The 27,131-nt window shown below is 38.3% G+C and overlaps 1 protein-coding gene across 1 annotated transcript in view; it reads left to right on the top strand.

Moving 5' to 3' along the window:
• Window positions 1–27,131, top strand: part of EXOC4 (exocyst complex component 4) — an 823,186-nt gene that overhangs the window by 240,954 nt on the left and 555,101 nt on the right. Inside the window, exon 9 of the mRNA XM_059933354.1 lies at window positions 1,763–1,851. Within this exon, the coding sequence (XP_059789337.1) occupies window positions 1,763–1,851 (89 nt within the window). The remainder of the gene's footprint in view (window positions 1–1,762; window positions 1,852–27,131) is intronic.

Below are 27,131 nucleotides of genomic sequence, written 5' to 3'. Positions count from 1 at the left end.
ATGAGCCATGTGAGTCAGGGCAGTTCTCTTGTCTCAGTGGCCTCAGTGCCTTTGGCTGTAAAGTGAGGAGGTGAGACTGGCTAATCCCTCATGCCTCTTTTACTGTAAAATCATATCCATCTGTGACTTGTTGCAAACACAAAAAGGATTCCTGAGTAGTGAAAATGCATCAGGTCATAAAGGATTCAGATTTTGGCAAGCTGTCATCTGTTTCTGTCACATCTGTGAAGAACCTTATTACTCTCTTTAATTGTCCCTAGCCAAGGTTAATTAAGTGTGTTTAAGTTCTTTCTTATTGTATATGGTGTGCCTCTCTGTTCTTTGCTCAAGAGTTTATTTTTTCCCTTGCCGTTTCTGATCAATAGCTGTCAGCCTGCTTTTTGGAGGTCAGTGGCTTCTCGTCAGCACTTGACTGGCAGGTGACACTTTTGAAGTACTGCACACTTTGCCTTTCTTCTGGCTGTTTGTGCCCTCTTAGTTCTTGGCAGGGTGCAGAGAAAGGATCAAGTAACTCAGCTGTTTCCCTCAGACTGACATTCATCTTGGTATTCATCTTCCTTGTCAAAGAACCGATAAAGAAGGCATAATTAAGAAAAACGTTGGTGCTCCTTCCTTGTGGCCAGAAACCTATCCCTTATCACTGTTGCTCTTTCAGTGTGTTGCTGTTTACCCCTTAGTGGCTGTAATTCTTAGAAGGATTTCTCCTGTCAGCCTGTTATCCTGACTTTGAAAATCTCAGGTTTGAAATGGAATTTCTTAGCACATCAAAGGATTTACAGTTTGATGGATACAGTCATAGTTTTACCTGTTTTTGTTGTTGTTGTTGTTGTTCTTCCTTAACTGCAAGTTACTTTTAAGACTGTGATTTGTTGTTGTTGTTTTTTCTATTTTGTAGTCATTGTGTTAGCTTTTAAAACCATGTTCTATATCACGAACCCATCCCCCATGTTTCTAACCTCTGAAGCAGTCCCTGGGGAGGTGTGAACAACATTTTGTAGCTTGGTATTTTTGAAAGTATTTTATGTGGTAAAATACAACAACAACCAAAAAAAAAAAAACAGGTAAAATTATGACTGTATCAAACCGTAAATCCTTTGATGTGGTAAGAAATTACATTTCAAACCTGAGATTTTCTGTCAGGATAACAGGCTGACAGGAGAAATCCTTCTAAGAATTACAGGTGGCCGGTAAGAATCCTGGCAGCCGTTTAGAAAGTGTATTGTTTTTGAGGACTTTTAAGGAGAGACCATAGATGCCTTGTTTCTCTGGTGTAGTTATTTAACATCATTTCTCACAGCCTTTTGTGCTAGTCCTCTCACTGGGGGAGCTAGAAAGGCCGGGGATCAGCTCTGAGGAGCCCATATTTCTGTGGTGGCAGCTGGCAGACACTGATGTCTTTTAAGCTGCCTAGGAGCACAATCAGAATGCCTTTAGAGGGTACTGCTGTTGCTGTGTGTGTAGGGATCCTGGCAAGGGATCTGGAGGCAAAAGAATGTTTGTTTCAAGATCGAGTGTATCAGTTGAAATAGAGAAGGAGCAGAAGATCCAAATACTGTCATGGAGGAATGTTTAGGCAGGAATATCATCCACAAATCAAGGTCTATGGCAGCCTGCCCTGGCCTGGAACAGCCAGAACGTCTTGGTCGTGGAACACTAGGGAGCGTCACACGGGCTGGAGTAGAATACTGTCGGAATATACAGAGCTGGACACCACCTGTTTGGTTACTACCTAATCGTTTGTTTACGCTGCATTTCGTTGCAGGTTCGAATCATCCTCCCATGCCATCAGTATGAGTGCCTATTTGCGAGAACAGAGAAGGGAGCTGTACAGTCGGAGTGGAGAGCTTCAAGGTGGGTAATCGACCTTCTCCGGAAAAACTAGTTTTCTGGAGGAAGATCTGAAGTGTTTATAGCATGTGAATTTGAGGTCTGCATTCACAGGATTCTTTCAAGATAGCAAAGATGGAAAGACTTGGTAATCTGTTTCTTCTATCATTTCCCAGCATCAGCTGCCAAGCAGCTAAAACTATTACTATGGCCACAGGATTTATAGACCTGCTACCATTCAAGTGGGAACTCAATGTAAAAAGAAATGAGGGCAGTTCCTTTTTGCTTAAAGATGGCAGACATGATTCCAGTCACCGTCTAGGGGAATGCCAGTCTTCTGTGGCTGCCACTGTTATTTTAATTATTGTTTTCAGTACCTTCTGGAATATGGCAGGAGTACTTGAGATTTGGAAAAATACAGATGCAGCCTCTGTCGTTGTTTAAAGGGAAGAAGGATGCCTTTAAACAGTACGTTCTGATCAACCTAACTTTGATACGCAGGATATTTGATGTTCATGTGTGGTTACTAGAAAGTTGGAATCTGAAGAAGAAAATAATTAAGAAAATAAATTATAAGTAAATTTATTTAAATAAAAAAAATCACACTAATAACATTTTTTCCTGTGACCAAAAGGATGCTAATCATGGTAAATGTGATCAATTAAGAAAGATTTGTGAAGGTCTGCTAAGTGCAAGGCGTCCAAGCACTGGAAGGGATGGAAGTTGTTGAGTACATGGAAATAAAAGATAAAAACCTTAAGATCCAGTTATGAAAGTAAGGAATGAATATCAATCACAATATAAGGCAGTCAGTGGTAACAACTAAGTGGATGGTGTGGATAAAATTGCTAGAGGAGTTGAGAGGGGAGAGATTCTTTAAATTATTTTAGAACTATGGGCTTTCTCCATGAGGGATGGAGAAGAACACTTTCACTGTCTCTGATGCATTGCAGGCACTTGGAATATTTTGTAGTGACCAGCCTACACAATTAAATATTTAGTTTTTAAGACTCATCATAATTCTACATCAGAATATCAGGAAGCAACTAGCCAGCCTTTCTAGAGTTAAAAGACTATTACCTAGTCATTCCTACCTTCACCTTCATTATTAATCTATCAGTAAATACCTGTAAATTTTTCCAAAGACTCTGCTATGCTGTCTCATAGTTATATCACAGTAATAATTCCACAGCTCAGACATATAGTTACCAGAATTAAAAACCCAGAAATACATTTGCGGATATAAGGAGAAGGAAATTAGCTTACAAGCATTTTATTTAATATTAAAGTATTGCTGTATGTTCTAGAAAACATGAAGTGTGTGTCTTGGAGTCTTGAAGTGGAGGAGTACAGAGAGTAGTTAGGTTTGGAACAAATGAAAGAGTGAGCCACTGTCTGGTCAGTCAGACAAGGAGGGAGGGAGGAGGGTGACCTGGGCTTCTGCAGCAGAGGGTGGATTGCAAGGCTTGGACGGAAATGATAGTTTTGGAACACACATTCTTGTAGGACTGATCATACTTGCACTGACACTTAGGGGGCGTAGAAAATTACCTAGGTTTGGAGAGCTCTTCCATATCTCCACCTTCCATCACAGTGTCCTACTTATAAATTCAGAATTGACCTAAGGAGTAGTTTAAGTTTACCTCCAAAATTTCTCTCCATCTGGCTTCTAGTATATGAAATTCGTTTAGTGAGGACACCCAGAGCCTTTCTTCTTCTTTTTTAGCTTGAATCCTGATCACTTCATTTTTATTAATTAAAAAATTTAATTTTTTAGAGCAGTTTTTAGGTTCACGGAAGAACTGAGTGGAAAGTACAGAGAACAGCCCCGTCCCTACATATGTATACACAGCCTCCCCGACTTGCAGCAGACAGCCTGCACCGCAGTAAAGCTTTTCACTTGACACTTAGAGATGAAAAGGTAGACCACGTAACTAATGGGACAGCAGTGCAACTTGTCATTCACTCGTCTTCAAGCATCATTACTGAACGAGGATAAATGACAGATACCAGATTCTCCTTTTTTAATAGACAGCGAGCGCGGTGAGTGAGCACACGGTGTGTGCTTTGCTCTCGCTCTGCCCCATCCCCACACCCACCCGTGGTCCATGACCTCTTGAGAGACAGACAGTACAGCCAATCAGAGAAGAGTAGAGGGTTCTGGGCTCATACTGCCTACGTTTAAAATCTAGCTCCCCCTTTCCTAGCTTCAGAAGCTCTGTGCCTCCTTATCTCTAAAGGGGCGTATCTCTAAACAGTGCCTGCCCCATGAGGTTGTTGTGAACGTTAGGTGAGTGAGCTATGAAAAGTGCTGAGAAAAGTACCTGACGTGTAGTAAATGTTATGCCTTCCTCCTTCTCTCCAAATGTTGTTATCACTAGTTTTGTCACTTCAGAGTTTTCGTATACATTCTGTTTGTCTCCTCGTTGGGCTAAACCCTGCTCAGCTTTCCAACTTCAGTTTGTCACTGTGATGAGCCCTCCCTACTAGTGTCTCCTCTCCCTAACGTACCCCCCTCCAAAAAAAAAAAACAAAGCACACACTCTCTGTCTCTCTTTCCTTATCTCTCTCTCTGGGCTCGTGGCCCCTGCTGTGTGCTCACATCTTTACTGTTCCCTTTCTTATATCATTTTTCGCACTATATTGTGGACTTGCTCACTTGTTTGAGTCCGCCACAGAGCTATAAGCTCCATGAGGGACGTACTGTTTTATTCCCTGTGCTTAGTACAGTGCCTGGTATAGTAAATGTTCAGTAAATACTGATTGACTCACTGACAGAAGGAATGAGGACGGCAGAGGTCTAAAGTAGGATGGACAGCTTATTAGTGAGAGGTTAGGAAGGCGGCCCCAAAGGAGATGAGGCCACTGACAGCCGTTATCAGCTTCATAGGTTTGCATTAGCTTTTAAGTTTAAGCCGAAGTAGAGCCTATACGTAGATACATTTTTGTTCTTTGCTGTTATACATGGCCTTATTAAATAGAAATGTTGCCCTTGAGCTGTCTGGCCTAGGACAACATTGCTGTATATAATTGAAAAACATTGAAAAATCCAACTAAGTTACAGAGGACTTTCATTCTGTGAGAATGGTTAATCAAAGAATCATCATTATCTAACTAGGAACTTTCCCATTCTTCAAAAAGTTAGTTGAAATATGGAACTTTCAAGCAACAGTCTATTGTACTTACCAGTGTTGAGCAAACTAGGAGCATTTATCTCTGGTTAGAGGGGAGAAAGTAGCTAGCAAACATATCATGTTCATAATAATCATTAAAATTAATTGAGCTGACACATCACGTGCTTCGTGAGAGGCTGTATCAGCTGACCAGTTTTTGTGCAAGTTTGATGGAGTTTCATTTAGGAACCAAAGTTTCTCTGATGAATGCTTTTAATATTGCAGCAGGAAAAAAGGAGCTGGTGGGGGAATCACAACTTTTTTCCATTAAAAACGGTCATTCTTTTTCAGTTACTCTATTAATCTGACTGGTCCGAGGACCACAGTGAGATCTGCATTTCACCTTATCCTGAAAAGGCATAGTTAAGTAGTTCAGTCACATCATAAGAGACTGGCAGGAGATTTTCGTCTCTTCTCTTAGAGCCACGAAGCTGCAGGCTTCGCTTCCCAGTGGTTTGGTTCGTGAGGTCAGCTCATCCTTCTGTGGTAGGAGAGCGGTAAAGATAGACCATCAAAGTAACATTAAAAGGCTCACATCTGACAAAAGTTAAGCTCCTGCCAACATTTCTTATTCATCATGCAATTAAAAAATGTTCAAATTAACAACACACAAGGGGGAGAAAAGAATGAAAACGTGAGATTTCTTTGGTATCATCAACCCATCTCAGTTGGCTCTGTCAGGGTACAGGTGGTTCATTACGTCGTGTGCTGTGGGCAGCTGGGCTGAGGACGTCGGGGTGCTGTTCCCAATTGTGCAGGGCAACAGCTGGAAGTCAGACTTGGGCATGTGTCTGCGTTAATCATGGATGTCCTGTTGTTCTGAGCCCCTCCACGGCTTCACTGTACTGCTCACACAGTCATGTGGTAGCTCAGAAAGCTACTCATTTTAAAGAACATTTAGCTTGAATACAGTGTCTGAGTTTTTTTTTTTTTTTGAATTTTATTTTATTTATTTTTTTATACAGCAGGTTCTTATTAGTCATCCATTTTTATACACATCAGTGTATACATGTCAATCCCAATCTCCCAGTTCATCACACACACACCCCTCCCCAACCCCTCACTTTCCCCCCTTGGTGTCCATACGTTTGTTCTCTACATCTGTGTCTCAGTTTCTGCCCTGCAGACTGGTTCATCTGTACCATTTTTCTAGGTTCCACAGATATGCATTAATATACGATACTTGTTTTTCTCTTTCTGACTTACTTCACTCTGTATGACAGTCTCTAGATCCATCCACGTCTCAACAAATGACCCAATTTCGTTCCTTTTTATGGATGAGTAATATTCCATTGTATTATGTACCACATCTTCTTTATCCATTCGTCTCTCGATGGGCGTTTAGGTTGCCTCCATGTCCTGGCTATTGTAAATAGTGCTGCAGTGAACATTGGGGTGCATGTGTCTTTTTGAATTACGGTTTTCTCTGGGTATATGCCCAGCAGTGGGATTGCTGGGTCATATGGTAATTCTGTTTTTAGTTTGTTAAGGAACCTCCGTACTGTTCTCCATAGTGGCTGTATCAATTTACATTCCCACCAACAGTGCAAGAGGGTTCCCTTTTCTCCACACCCTCTCCAGCATTTGTTGTTTGTAGATTTTCTGATGATGCCCATTCTGACTGGTGTGAGTTGATACCTCATTGTAGTTTTGATTTGCATTTCTCTAATAATTAGTGATGTTGAGTAGCTTTTCATGTGCTGCTTGGCCATCTGTATGTTTTCTTTGGAGAAATGTCTATTTAGGTCTTCTGCCCATTTTTGGATTGGGTTGTTTGTTTTTTTAATATTGAGCTGCATGAGCTGTTTGTGTATTTTGGAGATTAATCCTTTGTCCATTGATTCGTTTGCAAATATATTCTCCCATTCTGAGGGTTGTCTTTTCGTCTTGTTTGTGGTTTCCTTTGCTGTAGTAAAGCTTTGAGGTTTCATTAGGTCCCATTTGTTTATTTTTGTTTTTATTTCCATTACTCTAGGAGGTGGATCAAAAAAGATCTTGCTGTGATTTATGTCAAAGAGTGTTCTTCCTATGTTTTCCTCTAAGAGTTTTACAGTGTCCAGTCTTACATTTAGGTCTCTAATCCATTTTGAGTTTATTTTTGTGTATGGTGTTAGGGAGTGTTCTAATTTCATTCTTTTACATGTAGCTGTCCAGTTTTCCCAGCACCACTTACTGAAGACACTGTCTTTTCTCCATTGTGTATCCTTGCCTCCTTTGTCATAGATTAGTTGACCATAGGTGCATGGGTTTATCTCTGGGCTTTCTATCCTGTTCCATTGATCTATATTTCTGTTTTTGTGCCAGTACCATATTGTCTTGATTACTGTAGCTTTATATTATAGTCTGAAGTCAAGGAGTCTGATTCCTCCAGCTCCGTTTTTTTCCCTCAAGACAGCTTTGGCTATTCGGGGTCTTTTGTGTCTCCATACAAATTTTAAGATTTTTTGTTCTAGTTCTGTAAAAAGTGCCATTGATACTTTGATAGGGATTGCATTGAATCTGTAGACTGCTTTGGGTAGTGTATTCATTTTCCCAATATTGATTCTTCCAATCCAAGAACATGGTATATCTCTCCATCTGTTGGTATCATCTTTAATTTCTTTCATCAGTGTCTTATAGTTTTCTGCATATAGGTCTTTTATCTCCCTAGGTAGGTTTATACCTAGGTATTTTATTCTTTTTGTTGCAGTGGTAAATGGGAGTGTTTCCTTAATTTCTCTTTCAGATTTTTCATCATTGGTGTATAGGAATGCAAGAGATTTCTGTGCATTAACTTTGTGTCCTGCAACTTTACCAAATTCATTGATTAGCTCTAGTAGTTTTCTGGTGGCATCTTTAGGATTCTCTATGTATAGTATCATGTCATCTGCAAACAGTGACAGTTTTACTTTTTCTTTTCCAATTTGTATTCCTTTTATTTCTTTTTCATCTCTGATTGCCGTGGCTAGGACTTCCAAAACTATGTTGAATAATAGTGGTGAGAGTGGACATCCTTGTCTCGTTCCTGATCTTAGAGGAAATGCTTTCAGTTTTTCACCATTGAGAATGATGTTTGCTGTGGGTTTGTCGTATATGGTGTTCATTATGTTGAGGTAGGTTCCCTCTGTGCCCACTTTCTGGAGAGTTTTTATCATTAATGGTGTTGAATTTTGTCAAAAGCTTTTTCTGCATCTATTGAGATGATCATATGGTTTTTATTCTTCAATTTGTTATTATGGTGTATCACATTGATTGATTTGCGTATATTGAAGAATCCTTGCATCCCTGGGATAAATCCCACTTGATCGTGGTGTATGATCCTTTTAATGTGTTGTTGGATTCTGTTTGCTAGTGTTTTGTTGAGGATTTTTGTATCTATATTCATCAGTGGCATTGGTCTGTAATTTTCTTTTTTTGTAGTATCTTTGTCTGGTTTTGGTATCAGGGTGATGGTGGCCTCATGGAATGAGTTTGGAGTGTTCCTTCCTCTGCAGTTTTTTGGAAGAGTTTGAGAAGGATGGATGTTAGCTCTTCTCTAAATGTTTGATAGAATTTACCTGTGAACCCATCTGGTTCTGGACTTCTGTTTGTTGGAAGATTTTTTGTTGTTGTTGTTGGAAGATTTTTAATCACAGTTTCAATTTCATTACTTGTGATTGGTCTGTTAATATTTTGTATTTCTTCCTGGTTCAGTCTTGGAAGGTTATACCTTTGTAAGAATTTGTCCATTTCTTCCAGGTTGTCTATTTTATTGGCATAGAGTTGCTTGTAGTAGTCTCTTAGGATGCTTTATATTTCTGTGGTGTCTGTTGTAACTTCTCCTTTTTCATTTCTAACTTTATTGATTTGAGTCCTCTCCCCTTTTTCTTGATGAGTCTGTCTAATGGTTTATCAATTTTGTCTATCTTTTCAGAGAACCAGCTTTTAGTTTTATTGACCTTTGCTATTGTTTTCTTTGTTTCTATTTAATTTATTTCTGCTCTGACCTTTAGGATTTCTTTCCTTCTACTAACTTTGGGTTTTGTTTGTTCTTCTTTCTGTAGTTCCTTTAGGTGTAAGGTTAGATTGTTTATTTGAGATTTTTGTTGTTTCTTGAGGTAGGCTTGTACAGCTGTAAACTTCCCTCTTAGAACTGCTTTTGCTGCATCCCATAGGTTTTGGATCATCGTGTTTTCGTTGTCATTTGTCTCTAGGTATTTTTATTTTCCACTTTGATTTCTTCAGTGATCTCTTGGTTATTTAATGTATTGTTTAGCCTCCATGTTTTTGTGTTTTTTACGTTGTTTTCCCTGTAATTGATTTCTAATCTCATAGCGTTGTGGTCAGAAAAGATGCTTGATATGATTTCAATTTTCTTAAATTTACTGAGGCTTGATTGGTGACCCAAGATGTGATATTCCTGCTGTTTTTGGATGGAATGTCCTAGCAATATCAATTAAATCTATCTGGTGTATTGTGTCATTTAAAGCTTGTGTTTCCTTATTAATTTTCTGTTTGGGTGATCTGTCCATTGGTGTAAGTGAGGTGTTAAAGTCCCCCACTATTACTGTGTTACTGTTGATTTCCTCTTTTATAGCTCTTAGCAGTTGCCTTATGTATTGAGGTGCTCCTATGTTGGGTGCACATATATTTATAATTGTTATATCTTCTTTTGGATTGATCCCTTGATCATTATGTAGTGTCCTTCCTTGTCTCATGCAACATTCTTTATTTTAAAGTCTATTTTATCTGATACGAGTATTGCTACTCCAGCTTTCTTTTGATTTCCATTTTCATGGAATATCTTTTTCCATCCCCTCACTTTCAGTCTGTATGTGTCACCAGGTCTGAAGTGGGTCTTTCGTAGACAGCATACATATGGGTCTTGTCTTTGTATCCATTCAGCAAGCCTGTGTCTTTTGGTTGGAGCATTTAATCCATTCATGTTTAAGGTAATTATCGATATGTATGTTCCTGTGACCATTTTCTTAATTGTTTTTGGTTTGTTTTTGTAGATCCTTTTCTTCTCTTGTGTTTCCCACTTAGAGAAGTTCCTTTAGCATTTGTTGTAGAGCTGATTTGGTGGTGCTGAATTCTCTTAGCTTTTGCTTGTTTGTAAAGCTTTTGATTTCTCCATCGAATCTGAATGAGATCCTTGCCGGGTAATCGTGGTTGTAGGTTCTTCCCTTTCATGACTTTAAATATGTCATGCCACTCCCTTCTGGCTTGTAGCGTTTCTGCTGAGAAATCAGCTGTTAACCTTATGGGAGTTCCCTTGTATGTTATTTGTCATTTTTCCGTTGTTGCTTTCAGTAGTTTTTCTTTGTCTTTAATTTTTGCCACTTTGATTACTGTGTGTCTCGGCGTGTTTCTCCTTGGGTTTATCCTGCCTGGGACTCTCTGCACTTCCTGGACTTGGGTGGCTATTTCTTTTCCCTTTTTAGGGAAGTTTTCGACTATAATATCTTCACATATTTTCTTGGGTCCTTTCTCTCTCTCTTCTCCTCCTGGGACCCCTATAATGCGAATGTTGTGTTTAATTTTGTCTCAGAGGTCTCTTAGGCTGTTTTCATTTCTTTTCATTCTTTTTTCTTTATTCTGTTCCACGGCAGTGAATTCCACCATTCTGTCTTCCAGGTCACTTATCCGTTCTTCTGCCTCAGTTATTCTGCTATTGATTCCTTCTAGTGTAGTTTTCATTTCAGTTATTGTATTGTTCATTTCTGTTTGTTTGTTCTGTAATTCTTCTAGGTCTTTGTTAAACATTTCTTGCATCTTCTCGATCTTTGCCTCCATTGTTTTTCCGAGGTCCTGGATCATCTTCACTATCATTATTGTGAATCCTTTTTCTGGAAGGTTGCCTATCTCTACTTCATTTAGTTGTTTTTCTGGGGTTTTATCTTGTTCCTTCATCTGGTACATAGCCCTATGCCTTTTCATCTTGTCTGTCTTTCTGTGAATGTGGTTTTTTTTTCCACACCCTGCGGACTGTAGTTTTTCTTGCTTCTACTGTCTGCCCTCTGGTGGATGAGGTTATCTAAGAGGCTTGTGTAAGTTTCCTGATGGGAGGGACTGGTGGTGGGTAGAGCTGGCTGTTGCTCTGTTGGGCAGAGCTCAGTAGAACTTTAATCTGCTTGTCTGCTGATGGATGGGGTTTGGTTCCCTCCCTGTTGGTTGTTTGGCCTGAGGCGACCCAACACTGGAGCCCACCAGATGGCAAGGAGTACTTCCCAGAACTTCTGCTGCCAGTGTCCTTGTCCTCTCGGTGAGACAGAGCCACCCCCTCCCTCTGCAGGAGACCCTCCAACACTAGCAGGTAGGTCTGGTTCAGTCTCCTATGGGGGCACTTCTCCTTCCCCTGGGTCCCGATGCACACACTACTTTGTATGTGCCTTACAAGAGTGGGGTCTCTGTTTCCCCCAGTCCTGTCAAAGTCCTGCAGTCATATCCCGCTAGCCTCAGAATCTGATTCTCTAGAAATTCCTCCTCCTGTTGCCGGACTCCCAGGTTGGGAAGCCTGACTTGGGGCTCAGAACCTTCACTCCAGTGGGTGGACTTCTGTGGTATGTGTTCTCCCGTTTGTGAGTCACCCACCCAGCAGTTATGGGATTTGATTTTATTGTGACTGTGCCCCTCCTACCATCTCATTGTGGCTTCTCCTTTGTCTTTGGGTGTGGGGTATCTTTTTTGGTGATTAGTTCCATTGTCTTCCTGTCAATGGTTGTTCAGCAGTTAGTTGTGATTCTGGTGGTCTCACAAGAGGGAGTGGGAGTCTAGTGTCTGAGTTTTAATATGTGATTCTTCAGGAGAATAAGGTAACTGATGAACACATTTTCTCATGAGGGTTGAAAAAAAAAGTCAAAATACTTAACTGCTGCCCATGACCAAAACAAGGTCTTTGGTTAATCCCCTGTGCCTCGGTTTTCTCATTTGAAAAATAGAGCTGTTATCAGTTCTAACTCTTTTAGGGGGGGATATTGTGACTCTAAAATTAGATATCAAAACTCTGGAAAAATTAGAATAGCTATAATTGATTGAAATTAAAATGGTGCTTTAAAATAAGTTTATCATTGTGGAATGAGGAGAGCTGCATCCCTCTCTTTATTTCTCATTTTCTCCTCCCATTCACTCTCACTGTTTCTCTAGGTCAGCTTACCTCAGGGTCACCGGTGACCTCCATCTTGGCAGATTCAGTGTTTGCTTTTCTGTGTTCATCTCAATTGCTCGTTCAGCAACTGTTTTCCTTTTCTCTTTCTCATGTTCTTTCTGAGCCTTCTCAAGGGCTCCTTGGAGTGTCTCATGGTTTGGTCCTGAAAGCTTTCCTGTGTTCCCTCTGTACACTCTCCCCTGATGATCTCATCCAAAACCAAGCTTTGCTTGGGGCCAGGTGCAGATGACTTGCAGATCTAGGTCTCCTGCCCAAATCTCATTATTGTTTCCTGATCTCTTCCAGCATCCTATCTCCCCTCCCCACATCTTATCATTCTTAACCTCAGCATGTTTTTTATTTTCCTCATAATACTTAAAAAAATATGTACATCTTGTCAACTTGTTAATTTTCTACACAGAATGCAAGCGTTACTCACTAATGCGTTCCAGTGCCTAGGACGATACTTGGCTTGAATTAGGCACTAGAAAATATATGATGAAGGAGGCCTCTTTCCTCCATATCTCCTTATTTGCATGTACAATCCTACTTATTTGAGAAACGCTAGTGGGAGCTTTAATAAACAGACTAAGAGTTCTGTACTTTGTCTTTGCTCATTTTTAAAGATGATCAAACTCACTAATAGGTAGAGTACGTTAACTGTCACCAATCCAAGTAGAAATGTATACTCAGTTTTGCTTACAGTTTCTTCTCTGTCTTGGGGCTACTTAGTATTTCTGTTTGTACTCAATCATATTACCTTTAAGAGTGCCATTTTTATTCCCATTAGTTAAATGAGTGGCATTTCTATGGCCCTGACATTGAAATAGTCTGTAAAGCTCCAGCCACTTGAAATAGTCTGTAAAGCTACAACCACTTGAGAATTGACTTCTCTAAGAGGATTTGCTTTACATAGTAAATATGGAAGTACTGACATCAGGGAAAACTGGGCTCTTATACTGACCTGACCTGAATTTTCTGAGTTTTCCTCTCTAATGGGTTGTTGGTAACTGGGGTTGTGAATACTTAATAGTATCGTATGTAATTAATCTGCTTGGAGGTGCCTTCCCTTAAGGTAAGGCAATATTTGAAATAGATTAAGCATGAGTTGATTATCCTTTTTACAGAAGGATTTATTATAGGAGGATTTAGTATAGGAGTCTCCTAAGTAGCAAGCTGTTCTATAATGGAGCATTTAAAGCAAGATTTCACTTATGCACACATTTTCAGGGACATTTTGGCTGAAGTGAGGTACAGCAATTTTAGACACATACCACCCTTTTGTTCCACCGCCTTATATATAAGAAGCACTTGTAAAGCTTTATATTCGTGAAATTTGATTAGAAAATTCTTTGTAGTCTTTAAAATTTTGCTTAATGACTTTGTTAATAACTGAGTAAGAATATGCAAGCGACATGGGGAAAAAAGTACTTTTTTTGGGGGGGTTAAAATTGCACATAATTATTTCAAAATAACCTTAATCTCTTACAGTTATCTCTTGTGTTTTAGGTTGTAAAATAGTGTATGAAAATTGATTGCCCCTCCTTTTGTATATTTATATTCTTGCTTTTTAAAAAGGCAGATCGTAACTTATATGTAAGATATGTCTTAATATAAAATTATAATAAAATTTTTATAAGTGCTAATTTCTTTATCTTTTCCTAAGAAGTAGTAAGTAATAAATATACTTTCCTCAGGTCATGAACAGACAAATGCGTTATTTCAAATCATGTAGGAAATAAAAGTGTTCCTATGCCACAGTTGTTATTGAGGGTACCAGCCCTTAGTCTTAATCTGTGCCAGATAGATGTTTATTTTATTTAAAAATGTTCTTTTGTGGATTTAGTTTATATAAAATGGATTTATTTTCTGAATAAGTCTAGTTCATAAAACACCCTTTCTACCCAGTGGACAAACCACTGTTAGCTGAACCATGTGGAAGGTCATGAGAAAATGGATCATGAGAGTGCAGAGTGGCCATCACAAAGCCTTATTTAGTAAAGTCTAAGAGCCTCACTCTTGAGAAATGACCCTTGGTCATTGTGCAGAACTAGTTGATGCTATATCATGTTATTTTTAAAAAACTTTGTTCTACCCATTTATTCATTCATCCATACAGAGATAGGGGAGAAGAGGGAATGCTGCTAAATGAGATATATATTTGAGTTTTAAAAGTGATACGTATGCATGTCTATCTATATTATACTTCAATTGAAAGTTTTTTTTTAAACCAAAGTATGAAAAAAACCCAGAAACTTCTAACATGATGTAACAGAGAATTTTGAATGTTAGCTTCTCTTATATTTTTCATCATTTGTTTCACATTAATTTTTTAATAATGTGAAGATGATAGCTTTTCCTATTATTCCTTATTTTCTTAGACTTTGTCTAGGACCATAAGAAGTTACATTTTGGCAACCCTAGTAGTTTATATGATGCAACTAATAATTCTGACCTGAGCTCTTTTAGAAGATAGAGAAGACCACAAACATTTATAGTATGTAGTGAGGAAAGTAATTATTAGAAACTAGTGAGAATGCTACATAACAAATTTATCATTGTCCCAGTAAGACACGATTCATAAGGTAATTTTACATTTTCAAAATGAAGGTTGGGTCCTTCAGGAAGGCTAATAGTTAGAGATTACCTTATCTAAAGTGATCTGTTAACAAAATTCAGAAGAAATTGATGTAAACATGCACATAGTATGATGTCTAGAAAATGAAAAAGTAGATTTTAATGGTAGACTGTGCTTTAGAACTCATAATCTAGTGCTTTTAAACTCATTTTTCAGTCATAGAACCTGTCTTCTGTTCAAGTCTTATTTCATAGTTCAAATGGTTTGACTAAGTGGGGTTGAGGGCTCAGAGCCCCACCTGCTTAGACGCCCCCCCACCCCATCTGCTCCTTTCCCCTTCCTCTGTGTGGCACCAGGGCACCATTACAAAACTACAGACTCCCAGAAGCAGACTCCTACTCAAAGGAAAACTTGATATTGGGAAAGAGATGACATTACAGATTTGTAGGGATAGGACAGACTAATCAATAATGGGTGTTAAGACAGTTGATTATCCATAAAGAAAAAAAGACATTAGATTTGAACCTCATATCATTTAGGAAAATAAATTTTTGATGGGTTAGAACTCAGATGTGAAAGGCAAAACCTATGGACAAGTATGCAGCATTGTTTGAATAACAGAAAACTGGAAACAACTCAAATGCCACAGACAGGAAAAAGGACTTATAAATCAGTATAGCCATGATTCCACATGATGGAATACTTTATAACAGCAAAAATGAATGAGCTCTGCTATACATTAGCTTGGTTGAGTCTCCAAAGCAATCACATAGGAATATATATAGTCTAGTTCCATCTACATGAAGATCAGAAGCAGTCAGAACTGAATAGTATCTTCTTGAGGCGTACTTCCTTATATGATGAAAATGTGAGAAAGGTAAGATGGGGGCATAAATATAAAACTCAGGAAAGGGATCTTCTCCGGAGAGGATGGAGGAGGATATGATCAAAGAGAGGGGCACATGGGGCTTGAAGGGGATAATGGTGGTGTTGTGTTTCTTAAGCTAAGTGATGGAAGTGGTATTGCTTGTTTTATTATTTTTAAAACCATACAAATGTCATAGATACTCATATATATAATACATTTCATAAAAAGTAGAAATATAATAATTTTTAAAAGGGCCTCTAAGTGTCCAGAGACAAAACCATATATGTAGTGTAATGCCCCTGTTTAGAAGTCTAAACCAAATTTGGAGTTTTCTGTGACCGCTGGATTGGTTCTTGGGCCTGCAGCATTCCACTGACACTCCGTGTCCCTGCCGAAGCTGTGAATGATTCCTGAACTAGTCCTGTACCTTAAGGAGTTCATGAGAAGATAACCTCAGGGTCAGGAGGGCTCCCTCCCCACTGACCCACACCTTCCTCTCCCTCATCCTCCATCTGGGTGTCAGAACCTAGCATTAAGCGAGGTCAACAACTATTCTACTTTTCTTTCCTGTATTTTCTAGGAATTCTGGTTGTTTATTGAATCGGTACAGATTTATCACATGTATTCGTACTGGACACTTCACTTGGCCTTTAGGATACAGTAATGAACAGAACCAAGTTTTGATGTTTGCCTTTGAAAGTCAGAAGAATAGAAAGGGACCATGAGTGTGTCACAGAGGGACTGGCACTTGTCTCCCAGCATTTGTTCTATATTAACAGAGCCCCTGATTTTTAGCCGGACACATGGCCACCCCAAAATATACACATATCTAAACTTTCCTTGCAGCCAGCCGTGGACACACAATTCTAACCAGTAGAATGTGAGTGAAAGTGATATGCATAACTTCAGGTCTTACGTTTAAAGGGAAGGCTCTCCTTCTCTCCCAGCCCGGCACCTGTGTGCTGTGTGAAGATGTTCATACACACAGTGTGAATGAACCATGGTGGGGAGTCATCTTAGACCGCGCAGGTGAGGCCGAACTGTAGGGATGGTAGAGCAATGGGATACAGGGAGCTTGGGTTTCTGGGACCGTGGAGTGTCACACTCTGATGACCAGAGCCACCATCCCATCCCATCCCAGACTTTCTCTGTGAGACAGGAAGAAACTGTCTTGTTTAAGTCACTAGTAGTTTGATTCTCTTATTACTTGCAGCCCTACTTATGTTCTAATTAATTCAGCATACAAGTAAGTGGTCACAGCCCTGTGATATGTGCTATGATGGAGTTGTATATATATGTAACTGAGATGTGTGTACAAGTTCTGGGAAAGGCAGGGAGGCTTTCATAAGTATTTAAGGTTTGAGCTGCTTATAAGGGATGAAAGGAAGCTTTCCAGATAAAGAAAGAAGGGGTGGGCATTTCAGGCAGTGGGCATGGAGGGATAAATGCATGCAGGTGTGAGAGTATAGGCTTTTCTTGTTTCATAACATGAATTGGATGTAACTTTTTCTGTTAATTAAGGAAATCAGTTCATGTATACTGACCTCTACTGATTATAATTTGTTACTTTTGGGAACCAGAGATGACAGAAAGGACACCAAAGCTGTTGTGAATGGCTTTGGCCATTGTGCATCATAACAGTCAAGAGATGAAGAATTGATAGGAACCAATGGTGTACTGGCGATGATAGGAATATAAAAGATGATTATACTAGAGCAAAAGCTACATATAATCACACACTGGATTTTCTGAGCAGTGTTCAAGCAGTATAGCCTTGCCACTTTATTATTAAAAATCCTATGGGAAAAATAACTGTTTTAAATGCAACTATGGTAGCAGTATCAAAATCAGACCATTCATGGTAGCTTCGACTTGGGATATTGGCAGCGTCTGGATCGCGAAGGACCAGCCCAACCTAATTCCAAAGTCCCTTGTTCAGCGTAGGCTGCAAATGGCAGCTTGCTTCTGTATGGAGATGGCAGAGTTCTGTGTGCTCACATTGGATTTCCAGCTTGTAATTGTGGTGTGGATGAAAATATGCATCAAGTTACTTTTGGCTTCACCACAGTTTTAAACTTGAAAATCCCGTATTACAGTAATTTATGGTAGTCTGTATGAATGCTACATGAATTCTGTAATAGTCATAATATAGGATGTTCATTCCTAGAATTGTGATGACATCTAATGAACTGCAGCCAGTTCATTTGCATATTCATGCCCACTTAGCTCAAATAAGTCCCTGTTTGTTTGCACATTAATGCCTGATTTCAGCACCAGTTAACTCGTTTACATATCCCTGTTTAGTTGGTTAGTGAGGTTCATATGTGGAATATTGGTGAGGCTGTTTGTGCTTTGAGTAGCTAGGGGACCTTTGTGGTTTAGCGGGAGGAGTACCTGTTACTCATCTTGCTTTTACTAGGCAAGTCACTTTACCTTTCTGAGCCCCAGATTACTCAGCTGGTGTAGCGAAAGTAGCGATACTTACCCTGCCTCTTTCTTAAGGTTCTTGTAATTGATGTATTGGAGTTGACAACGTACAATCCACATTTCTAGGCCAACCATATTCTAGGCACTGCTCCTGGAACATTTACATATGGGAGAGTTCTAGGTGCCACGGAAGGCAAGACATGCAAACAGAGACAGTTTTAATAAATGTTAGAAGTACCTTGGGGAGCATGGAGGAGAAAACACAACATTCCCGAGGGAGTCATAGAAGCTGTTACAAAGGAGGAATCATTATATTGAAATTGGAAAGATGAGTTAACCATACTGACCAGGGTGAGGGCACTCACTGCAAGTAGGGAGAGGATGTAAAACACACAGCTGTGTGAGAGCTTCAGGGAACTAACTGTAGGTATTGCCTTGTGGACCCAATCAAGGGAGACGGGTGGGCAGATCTCAAGGGACCTGTTATAACAGCAAGAAGGCATGGTTTCTGTCCTGTGAATGTTAAGGAATCCTCTAAGGATTTAAAGCAGGAGAGTCACATAATCAAATCTGTATTTTAGTAAAAGTATTCTGGAGCCTTGCGGAGGAGAATCAGTGCAGTGAGGTTGGAGACAAGAAAGCAAATTGTATTGTTGTTTCAGGTGAAAGCTTATAGAAGAGTATGCCAGCTTTTTAGGAGGGTAATAGCAGTGAGGATGGAGAGGTGGGAATAGATCCAAAAGCTAATTTCGAGGTAGAGTCAGTTGGACACGATGACTCATTCTGTGTGGAGATTGAGCAAGAGATAGGCTTGGTTCCCAGTTTTCCAATCTGGTGACTTGGGTAGATCATGATGTTATTTGTTTTAAGATAGGAAATACAAGAAGAGAAGTAGTTTTTATGGAGTGTTAGCGGCGAAGATAGCTTTTTAAAATATATATTTTCATGTTTCTCTTCTAGTTTTGTTTAGATCTATATAATCTAACATTAGCTAAACTAACTAATTGAATTAATCTGTTATCAACTCCCTCATGATTAAGGCATTCCGCAATGTTCGATTACGCATTACCATTCCCCTTCCGAAGTGCAGAGTATTGGAGTTAGAGTTTTTTCCCCTCCCTCCTCCTCTTTCTATTTTTAAATTGCAAATACTGCTTTCTCCTTTCTAGGATTTGACTATCTGTTAACTTTAGTGCCCTAATAAGTCTCTGAAGAATATGAATTCTTTAATTTTTATTTCTAGGTGTCTCCTGTATTTTTATTATTATTAAAATCAAGCTACCATCCATCTTTCATAATAACTTGCTTTTTGATTTTGTACAAGTCACTTTACCAGTTTTCTCAATTGTAAAGAGAAGCTCAGTGTTCTCTCTGACTCGCATTCTGTCCAAAGCTCTAGATTCTTGAGTCTCAGCCAATCAGTCACTCTCTGTTCTGGGTCTGAGGACTAGTTAGTAGTTCAGAGTGTGGTCTCTGCAGCCAGATTTCCTATCTGGGTGACTGGGCAAATTAACCCCTTTGTGTGTCAGTTTCATTTTCTATAAACTGTGAATATAATATACCTATCTCTTAGGGCCATAGTGAGGATGAAATGAGTTAATATGTGTAAAGTGTTTAGAATGTACTAAGTACTGAATAAATGTTAATTTCTTTGTGACTGCCCCCCCCCCAGACACCCCCAGCACTTAGCATCATTCTTCACACATAGGAGACACACAGTAAATTCTTTTAAAATTAATGAATAAGCATGCTAATGGACAAATAAATTTAAGTAGAATCTCCTGTAATGGTCCTTAGAAACTCTTTTGCTTCTTTTCTGTTTTCTTTGACAAAAGTCCTTTTAGTTAGAGGGTTGAGAAACCATGTTTACTTCAGTGATCCTCCCAATCTTATGTTAAGTGGCATCCACTGCAGTAGTCTGAGTGGAATTTACATATATCTCTAACCACAAGGGCAGCACTTAGTGACTCTGTAGTGATCTGCTCTTCCCAGTTATATCCTCCCCAGAGATAAATATTCATGGCAATAATGAAAGTAGCCATTTCTCTTCAAAGTTATTTTGATCTTGTCACACTAACTCTGAACTTTACTACACAAATAATTTAGAATGATTAGTATATGGCAAAAAAAAAGGAGGAGGCTAAAGTGGAATGGACATGACTTCTATTTATGAATTAACTACATCTGAGCATTTGGCAGTGTTTTATATACCTTGTTGTTTTGTCTTCCTCTTTCCTCCAGTTTTAAATCATTTCCTTGCTACTTGCGAAAATGAAAAATAAAAGAAGGTATACTCTAACTTTTAAACTAAAAAATCCTAGAGGTAGCAGAGAGCTCAAATTAGTACCATAAAGGGAAATAAATTGAAATGATCTATTGAAAACAACATAAATTCTTAAAAACAACAAACGATGTATGACTGAAATGAAGTAAGAAAACAAAAACAATTACAGCTAATCTGCAAGGGGAACTTTTGACTTAGCCTGGAAGGTGAGCAATGAACTGTGTGTGGACATTATTCTCCACAGCGTGGCTACGGAAAGAGGACTGTTCAAAGCGAGGCTGTGGACAGGACAAACCATTCACTCGTTTATGATTATCTACCCTTTGTAGATTCTGTGATTCTTTCTGGAATCTGTTGGAATCAATAATTCTAACTCCTCTTAAATATTTCATGAGTCATTTAAAAAAAATTTTCAAGAGAAGATCTTTTGCTACAGAAATTCTTTTAGCATCTAATTTGAGCTGTTGACTACGATCATTTCAAAACTATGTACTCCGATTAACTTAGTAGATGTAGTTTCCTCAGAATAGATACAGAATTTGGTCTTATTTCCTAAGGAATTGAAATCCTTTGTTATCCCCAAATCAGTCAGTATGGTTCTTTTTTTTAACCTTCACTTCTAGGACAATTTTAGGCAAATATAATGCCCCAAGGGGAATAATTAGCTCAATTTTAGATGCTGTTTGCTTAGTCTTTAGCCATAATTGTTTTATTTTACACTTTGAAATTTGTCGCTGCCTTAAATGTTTTTAGAAGTAATGATATAAATTATACAAATAGAAAGTTTCTCTAACATATGAGCCTAGGAACTGAATCCTTTCTGTTCTTCCTTTTTTTCTACCTTATTTTCTTTATTATTGCCATTTTATTTTACTTTTTATTGAGGTAGAATATACCTACAATGAAGTGTGTGAAGTGTGCTTATCTTGAATATACATCTAAAATTTTGCATATATATGTAAATCATGTAACCAGCACCAAAAAGATTTTCTCATGTCATTTCCCAGTCAGCCTCACCCCCCTCAAGGTAACGATAATTCTCATACTAATGCTGTCACTTGGTCTTGCTTATTTAACTCTGTACAAATAGAATCATACGATGTCTTATGTATCTGGCTTCTTTTGCTCAACATAATGTCTGGAGATTCATTCATGTTATTGAAGGTATAGTTTGTTTTTTATTGCTATATATTCCATTGTATGATTGTAGGGCAAATTATTCATTCCCCCTCTTAATAGACATTTGTCATTTCCACTTTGGGGCTATGATACGTAAATATGCTATGAAGAATTTTGTACATATGCACTCATTTCTCTTGGGAATTAATATAGGAGTGGAATTGCTGGGTCATGAGCTAAGCACGTGTTTACCTTTAGAAGATACTAACAGGCATTTTACAGTTACAGAAATTATTGAGAAATTCTATGAGAATTTCATTATTCTACATTCTCACTAACGTGATTTTATCAGCCTGTTAAGTTTTCTCTTTTCTGGTGGATGTGTAGTCTACTTTATTAAAAAAAACAAAAAAAATATCTCAGGTCTCCCTACTTCTGGATATGAGTATTCAGTTTACAGGCTATTTCCCGATTCACTGATTTATAGTACTACAGCTTTTCATAGTAATGTGACCCTGTGTTCTTCCTAGGAAGTCCTGATTGTGTATATATGGTCTTACCCAGAATTCTTGGGTGGCCTTTCTTGTTAAAAATCACCTATTAACCTGTCATCACTTGATGGAATATAAAGATATCTCCTCTCTTCTCTCTTTGCCCTTTTTTTTTTTTTTTTTGGTCAGTGGCTTTCTATTTTGAATTATATCTTTATTACATGTATCTTATTGATATTCTCACTGGTGGTAGGCAGAACTCTAAATTGATCCCAATGACCCGTGACCTTTAGAATTCCTCCTCTTGTGTGTGGGCCAGATCTGTGAATATGATAGAGTATCATTCCCATGATTAGGTTATATCATACTGCACCTGTAATGGGATTTTGCAGGTAGGATTAAAGTTCCTAATGATTTATCTTTGAGTTAATCAAAAGGGAGATTACCCTTGGTGGGCCTGACTTAATCAAGTGAGTCTTTAAAAGAGACAAGAAGCAGTACAGACACTAGCCTTGAAGAAGTAATTCTTGTGAGAAGAGTGGGCCATGTGAAGGACCTGAGATGGTTTCTAAGAGCTGAGAGTGACCCCTGTCCAACAGACAGCAGGAAAACGAGGACTTCAGTCCTACAACCACAAAGAACTGGATTCTGCCAACAACCTGAATGAGCTCGGAAGAAGACCCCAAGCCTCAGATAAGTTTGCAACCCTGGCTAGCACCTAGTATTCAGCCTAGTGAGACCCTGAGCACAGGACCCAGCTAACACATGCCTGGACTCTTAACTCACAGAAATTGTGAGCTAATCAATGGTTGTTGTTTTAAACTGCTAAATTTATGGTAAATTGTTACACATCAATAGAAAATTAATATACTACCCAGTCTTGATACTTCAGGATTCTTCCTTTTAGACTTCCAAACATTCCCTTAGACAAATGGATGGAAGTTGCTAAACTAGTTCCCTTACTGTAAGCTAGGAAAAGAACCACCTTTTTTCTTCTGACCCCAAATTTACTTGAGCTGTCAGTCTTGCAATTATTCCCTGCCCCTCCAGGTCTCTGTGACTTTAACTTAGAAGCTGAGAGGGACTTTGAGAAAGGATGGAGGTCTAATATGTTTCTGTAGACTTTACAGTATGAGATGAGGTTAAAACATTTTTATAATACTTTATAGGTACAATAAAAAACATCATCATGATAACCCTCTAAGGCAAGCTGTACAGAACCTGTTACCTGTCTGGGCTGTCTCATGTGCACCAGACACTGAACATGTCCAAATCAAACTCATGATCTCCCCTTCTCCCCATCACCCCCAAGCCTGCTCTTCTTTCAGTGTACCTGATTTCATTAAATGGCATTGTTGACTTACCAGTTGCTAAACTCAGAAGTCATTCTTGTCTTCTACCTTTGTACTACACAGTTTGTTACCAGACCCTACTGATACTGCCTCCTAAACCCATCTACTGTGACAAACCTGTCTACTGTTTTTATAAATGGCTCTTGCCTTACCCAGGTTCTAACTGCTATCACCTCTTGGTTGTTACTGCCTCGGCCTTAAATTCTTCCAAACCACTGGCTATACTGGAACCAGAGTGATTTAGAAGTATTCAGTGATTTCTTATGTCCCTTGTACTAAACCCCATGTCCTTAATATGCCTAATAAGGTTCTGTATAATTTGACCACCAGTTACACACAGCCTCTTCTTGTCCCCTTTTTCTCACCGTGGCCTTCTCGTTGGACTTCTCATGACCTTCTACTGGACTTTTCAGAACTTGCCAAGCTCATTCAGGCCTTGAGGCCTCCTTACTTGGAATTGGTTTGCCCCTATCTTCTCCTTCTCCTTGATAAATAGTTGTCATCTTTAAGGTACTTCTTTGCTTTATAAAAATATTTTTATATAATACTTATTAAGTTTTTACCATGTGTAAATCAGTATTCTAAAAAATTTTGCATGGAGTATCTTCTTTCATCTTCTTAACTATTACTTCCTTCAGGAAGCTTTTTTGTTTTGTTTGTTTAAATTTTCCCAGACAAGGTTAGGTTCCTTATTTGTAGCACATGGCACGCTTATAGTTATTCAGCTAATTACTCGTTGTTGTTTGTTTGGAATGTGTACTTATTCATTTAAAGTTCCACACAGGCAGGAACCTTGTCAGTTGTGTTTACCTTACATACCAAGTTCCTAGTCCAGTGTCCGGCATATAGTAAGTTCCCAATAATTATTCAGGCTTTTTAAAAATGAAAAGAAGTTCAGTGTTACACATTAACCAAATGGTGAACTAGACAGAAGCTTAGGTCTTTTCTCTCCAAGTTTAGAGCTTTTTCCAGTATGTTAATAATACTTGAGAGATGAGCAAATATATCATAGATTATATTAAGAAGGGAGATAAGGGAAACTAATATTATTTGAGAGAAGAGAGTGAAGTTATTGAGATGGCATTTTTGAGTATATACATAATTATCACTTGATTCTCAAAATCATTTTGTCAAGTAGGCCTTGTTTTCTAATTTTTTATGGCTAAGAAACCACAGCTTATAGAAGTTAACTAACCTGAACAAAGTCGCAAAACCAATAAATGATAGAGATGAACAGTTAATAGAGTTTCATTATATAAGGTTTGCAAAATAACTTGCATTTGAAATGGCTTGTGCCTTTCTCTACTTTGTTGAGATAATTTACATACAGTAAGCTACATTCATTTAAAATGAACAACTTGATGAGTTTTGATGGGTGTGTACACGGATATGGGACATTTTCATCCCTCAAAAGTTTCTTTGTGCCCTTTTGTAGTCTGTTTCTCCCTCAATTCCCAGCCTCAGGCAGCTACTGAAATGATTTATGTCAAGAGATTAGCTTGCAATTTCTGTATTTTGTATGAATGGAATCATACAGTATACCATTTTGTGTCTGGCTTCTTTCATTCAATATAATAACTTTGTCATTCATATTGTTACATATATCAGTAGTTTGTACCTTTTTATTGCTGAGTGGTACTCTATGGTACGGATATACACAGTAGGTATGGGTATATCACATTGTTTATCCTTCCAGCTGTTGATGTATGTTTCAGTTGTTTCCCGTTTTGGGTTGTTGTAAATAATGCTGCTGTAAACTTTCATGGATAAGTCTTTGTGTGAGATGTATATTTTCAATTCTCTTGGGAATACTTGAGCGTGGGATTGCTAGATCATATGGTAGGTGTGTGTTTAATGTTTTAAGAAAATGCCAGTTTTCTAAAGCGAGTATGGCATTTTATATTCCTACCAGCAGTGTATGCCAACCTTGGATTTGCCAGTCTTTTTAATTTCAGACTTTCAAATGAGTGTATAATGGTGTTTTATTGTGGTGGCTTGTAGATTTTTAATGTAATAGCTTATTGATGTATTGTGTAGCTGTGGATTTGAACATTCTAAATTCAAATTAGAATCCATCTCAAATCTTTTTTCTCTTGTTGCTAATAACTAGTCCAGACCTGTTGTTCTGTTATTTCTTTTGAAATAACTTTTAAAATATTTACCTCTATGGCATTTTTAAGTATAGAGAAAATAGACATAACTATTTTACAAGTCAACTGTAGAGCCATGTATATTTATATTCATTCATATGTTAAAAACAGTGCTTACTAAAAGTACTGATTATTGTGTATCTATATAGTTCCGGCATCTTCTGAACGTTTGTGTAATATTATTAAACAGTAGTGAGTGAGTTCTAAATAAGTCATGCTCTGAAGCTAAAAATTCCCAATTGTTGCCTTATTAGTAATCATAGGACTAATGCAAAGTGCTGCTAATTAAGACTTTCTGTTTTTCTTTGCGTGCCACCATGGCAGCAAATGGTATCTTAAACTGACAAGCTGTAAATTAAAACTTGCAGAATGCAAGACCTAGTCTAGGGAAAATGAAGTTATGTATAGGTGACTTGTTCCATTTGAATTACTCAAAGGGCTGCTGGTGTAGACCAGCTGTGTTCTCTGATGACAAAAACGAATCTTGACATTTGGGATAATGAAAATTCAGTTCAGCACCTCTTTGAGATGTATGATAATATATTGTCAGTCAGAAGCAGAGGGAAAGGTGGAAGCAAAAACGCTGGCTTATTAAAATAGGCAACGTGACAAGTGGACTGCTGGATCTCTAGTTTCTAGGAAGAAAAATGTCAAGGGAGACCTGTTTCACAAAAATGATAGGAATAGCTGTTTTATGGAAGGAAGGTGAAAAGATTTGACTTTTGGTGTCTGACCTCTTTGCAGTTGCCTTTGTTCATGATTCCTAGTTTCATGGTTTATCGTACTTGGGGTGCAGGGTGAGGCATGAAAGGCCTGGAAAGGAGACTCACTTTTTTGGTTTGACAGTATTAATGCAATCATCTAGTTCATACCTAGTAAGCCCACTTATCATTTCCTCTGCGTGTGTTTTTTCTAGTTTAGCGGATTAGCTGCACTGTCTCTTCAAAGGCTATCCAATCAAGGAGGGGTTATTAAAACCAGGGCTATTTATGACTGAGAATTAATTAGAGAAGCATTTTCATGCAAAACATCCAATTTTTTGATTAGCAATGGAGCAGGGCTGCAATTAACACTCTAGGAAGCTTAAATTTCCAGCTTTTTGATTCTCAGGAAATGAGATTATCAAACCAGGGTCAGATACTTGACAGCAAAGCGGGGGTGGGAAAGTGTGAAATTATATGTAAAAAAAATTGTCTTTTGATTTTAATTCTGAGATTGCTATTAAGGCAATGGAAAATTCAGAGAAGTGGAAGAACAAAAAATCTGAAAATGCAAGAACCTGAAATGCCTGATTCTTTAGTGGCCTTATTTGCTATGCAAAGTATCTATTATAAATGTTTGCTTGGAATATGTTTTAGAAACACAGCAATATATTTTGTTCCTGTATTATTACTTATTATTCAGTCTTTCTCCAATAAATTTCTTTCAGATGTTCAGTGGCTGAACAAATATTTAAAATGTTTGTATGCTTAGGAGACAAACCAAAATTTCTTTCATTAGAAAAGGAAGTTTCTTTTCTAAATGGTGGTTTGCTGTTTTTGGAGTCTATTTATTTTCATTGGTGTTTTTAATTATTTTAAATCACTTGAGACATAGTCGAGGTAGTGAGTTATCTCAAGACATAGATTACCATTTAATGGTAAGTGACCTTTGTCAAGCTTAGGTGTCTGCGGTAAGAAGTAAGGCAACCCTAGACCGCCTGTAAAACGAAGTGGATGCTGTCATCAGCATAATTGGTGCTCCCTAAGGAGATAGAA

The sequence above is a fragment of the Balaenoptera ricei genome, chromosome 9 (genome assembly GCF_028023285.1).
Source record: "Balaenoptera ricei isolate mBalRic1 chromosome 9, mBalRic1.hap2, whole genome shotgun sequence".
In the NCBI taxonomy this organism is placed as follows: Eukaryota; Metazoa; Chordata; class Mammalia; order Artiodactyla; family Balaenopteridae; genus Balaenoptera; species Balaenoptera ricei.
Note: the sequence above shows the minus strand (reverse complement) of the source record. Positions and strands in the feature narration are given on the sequence as shown.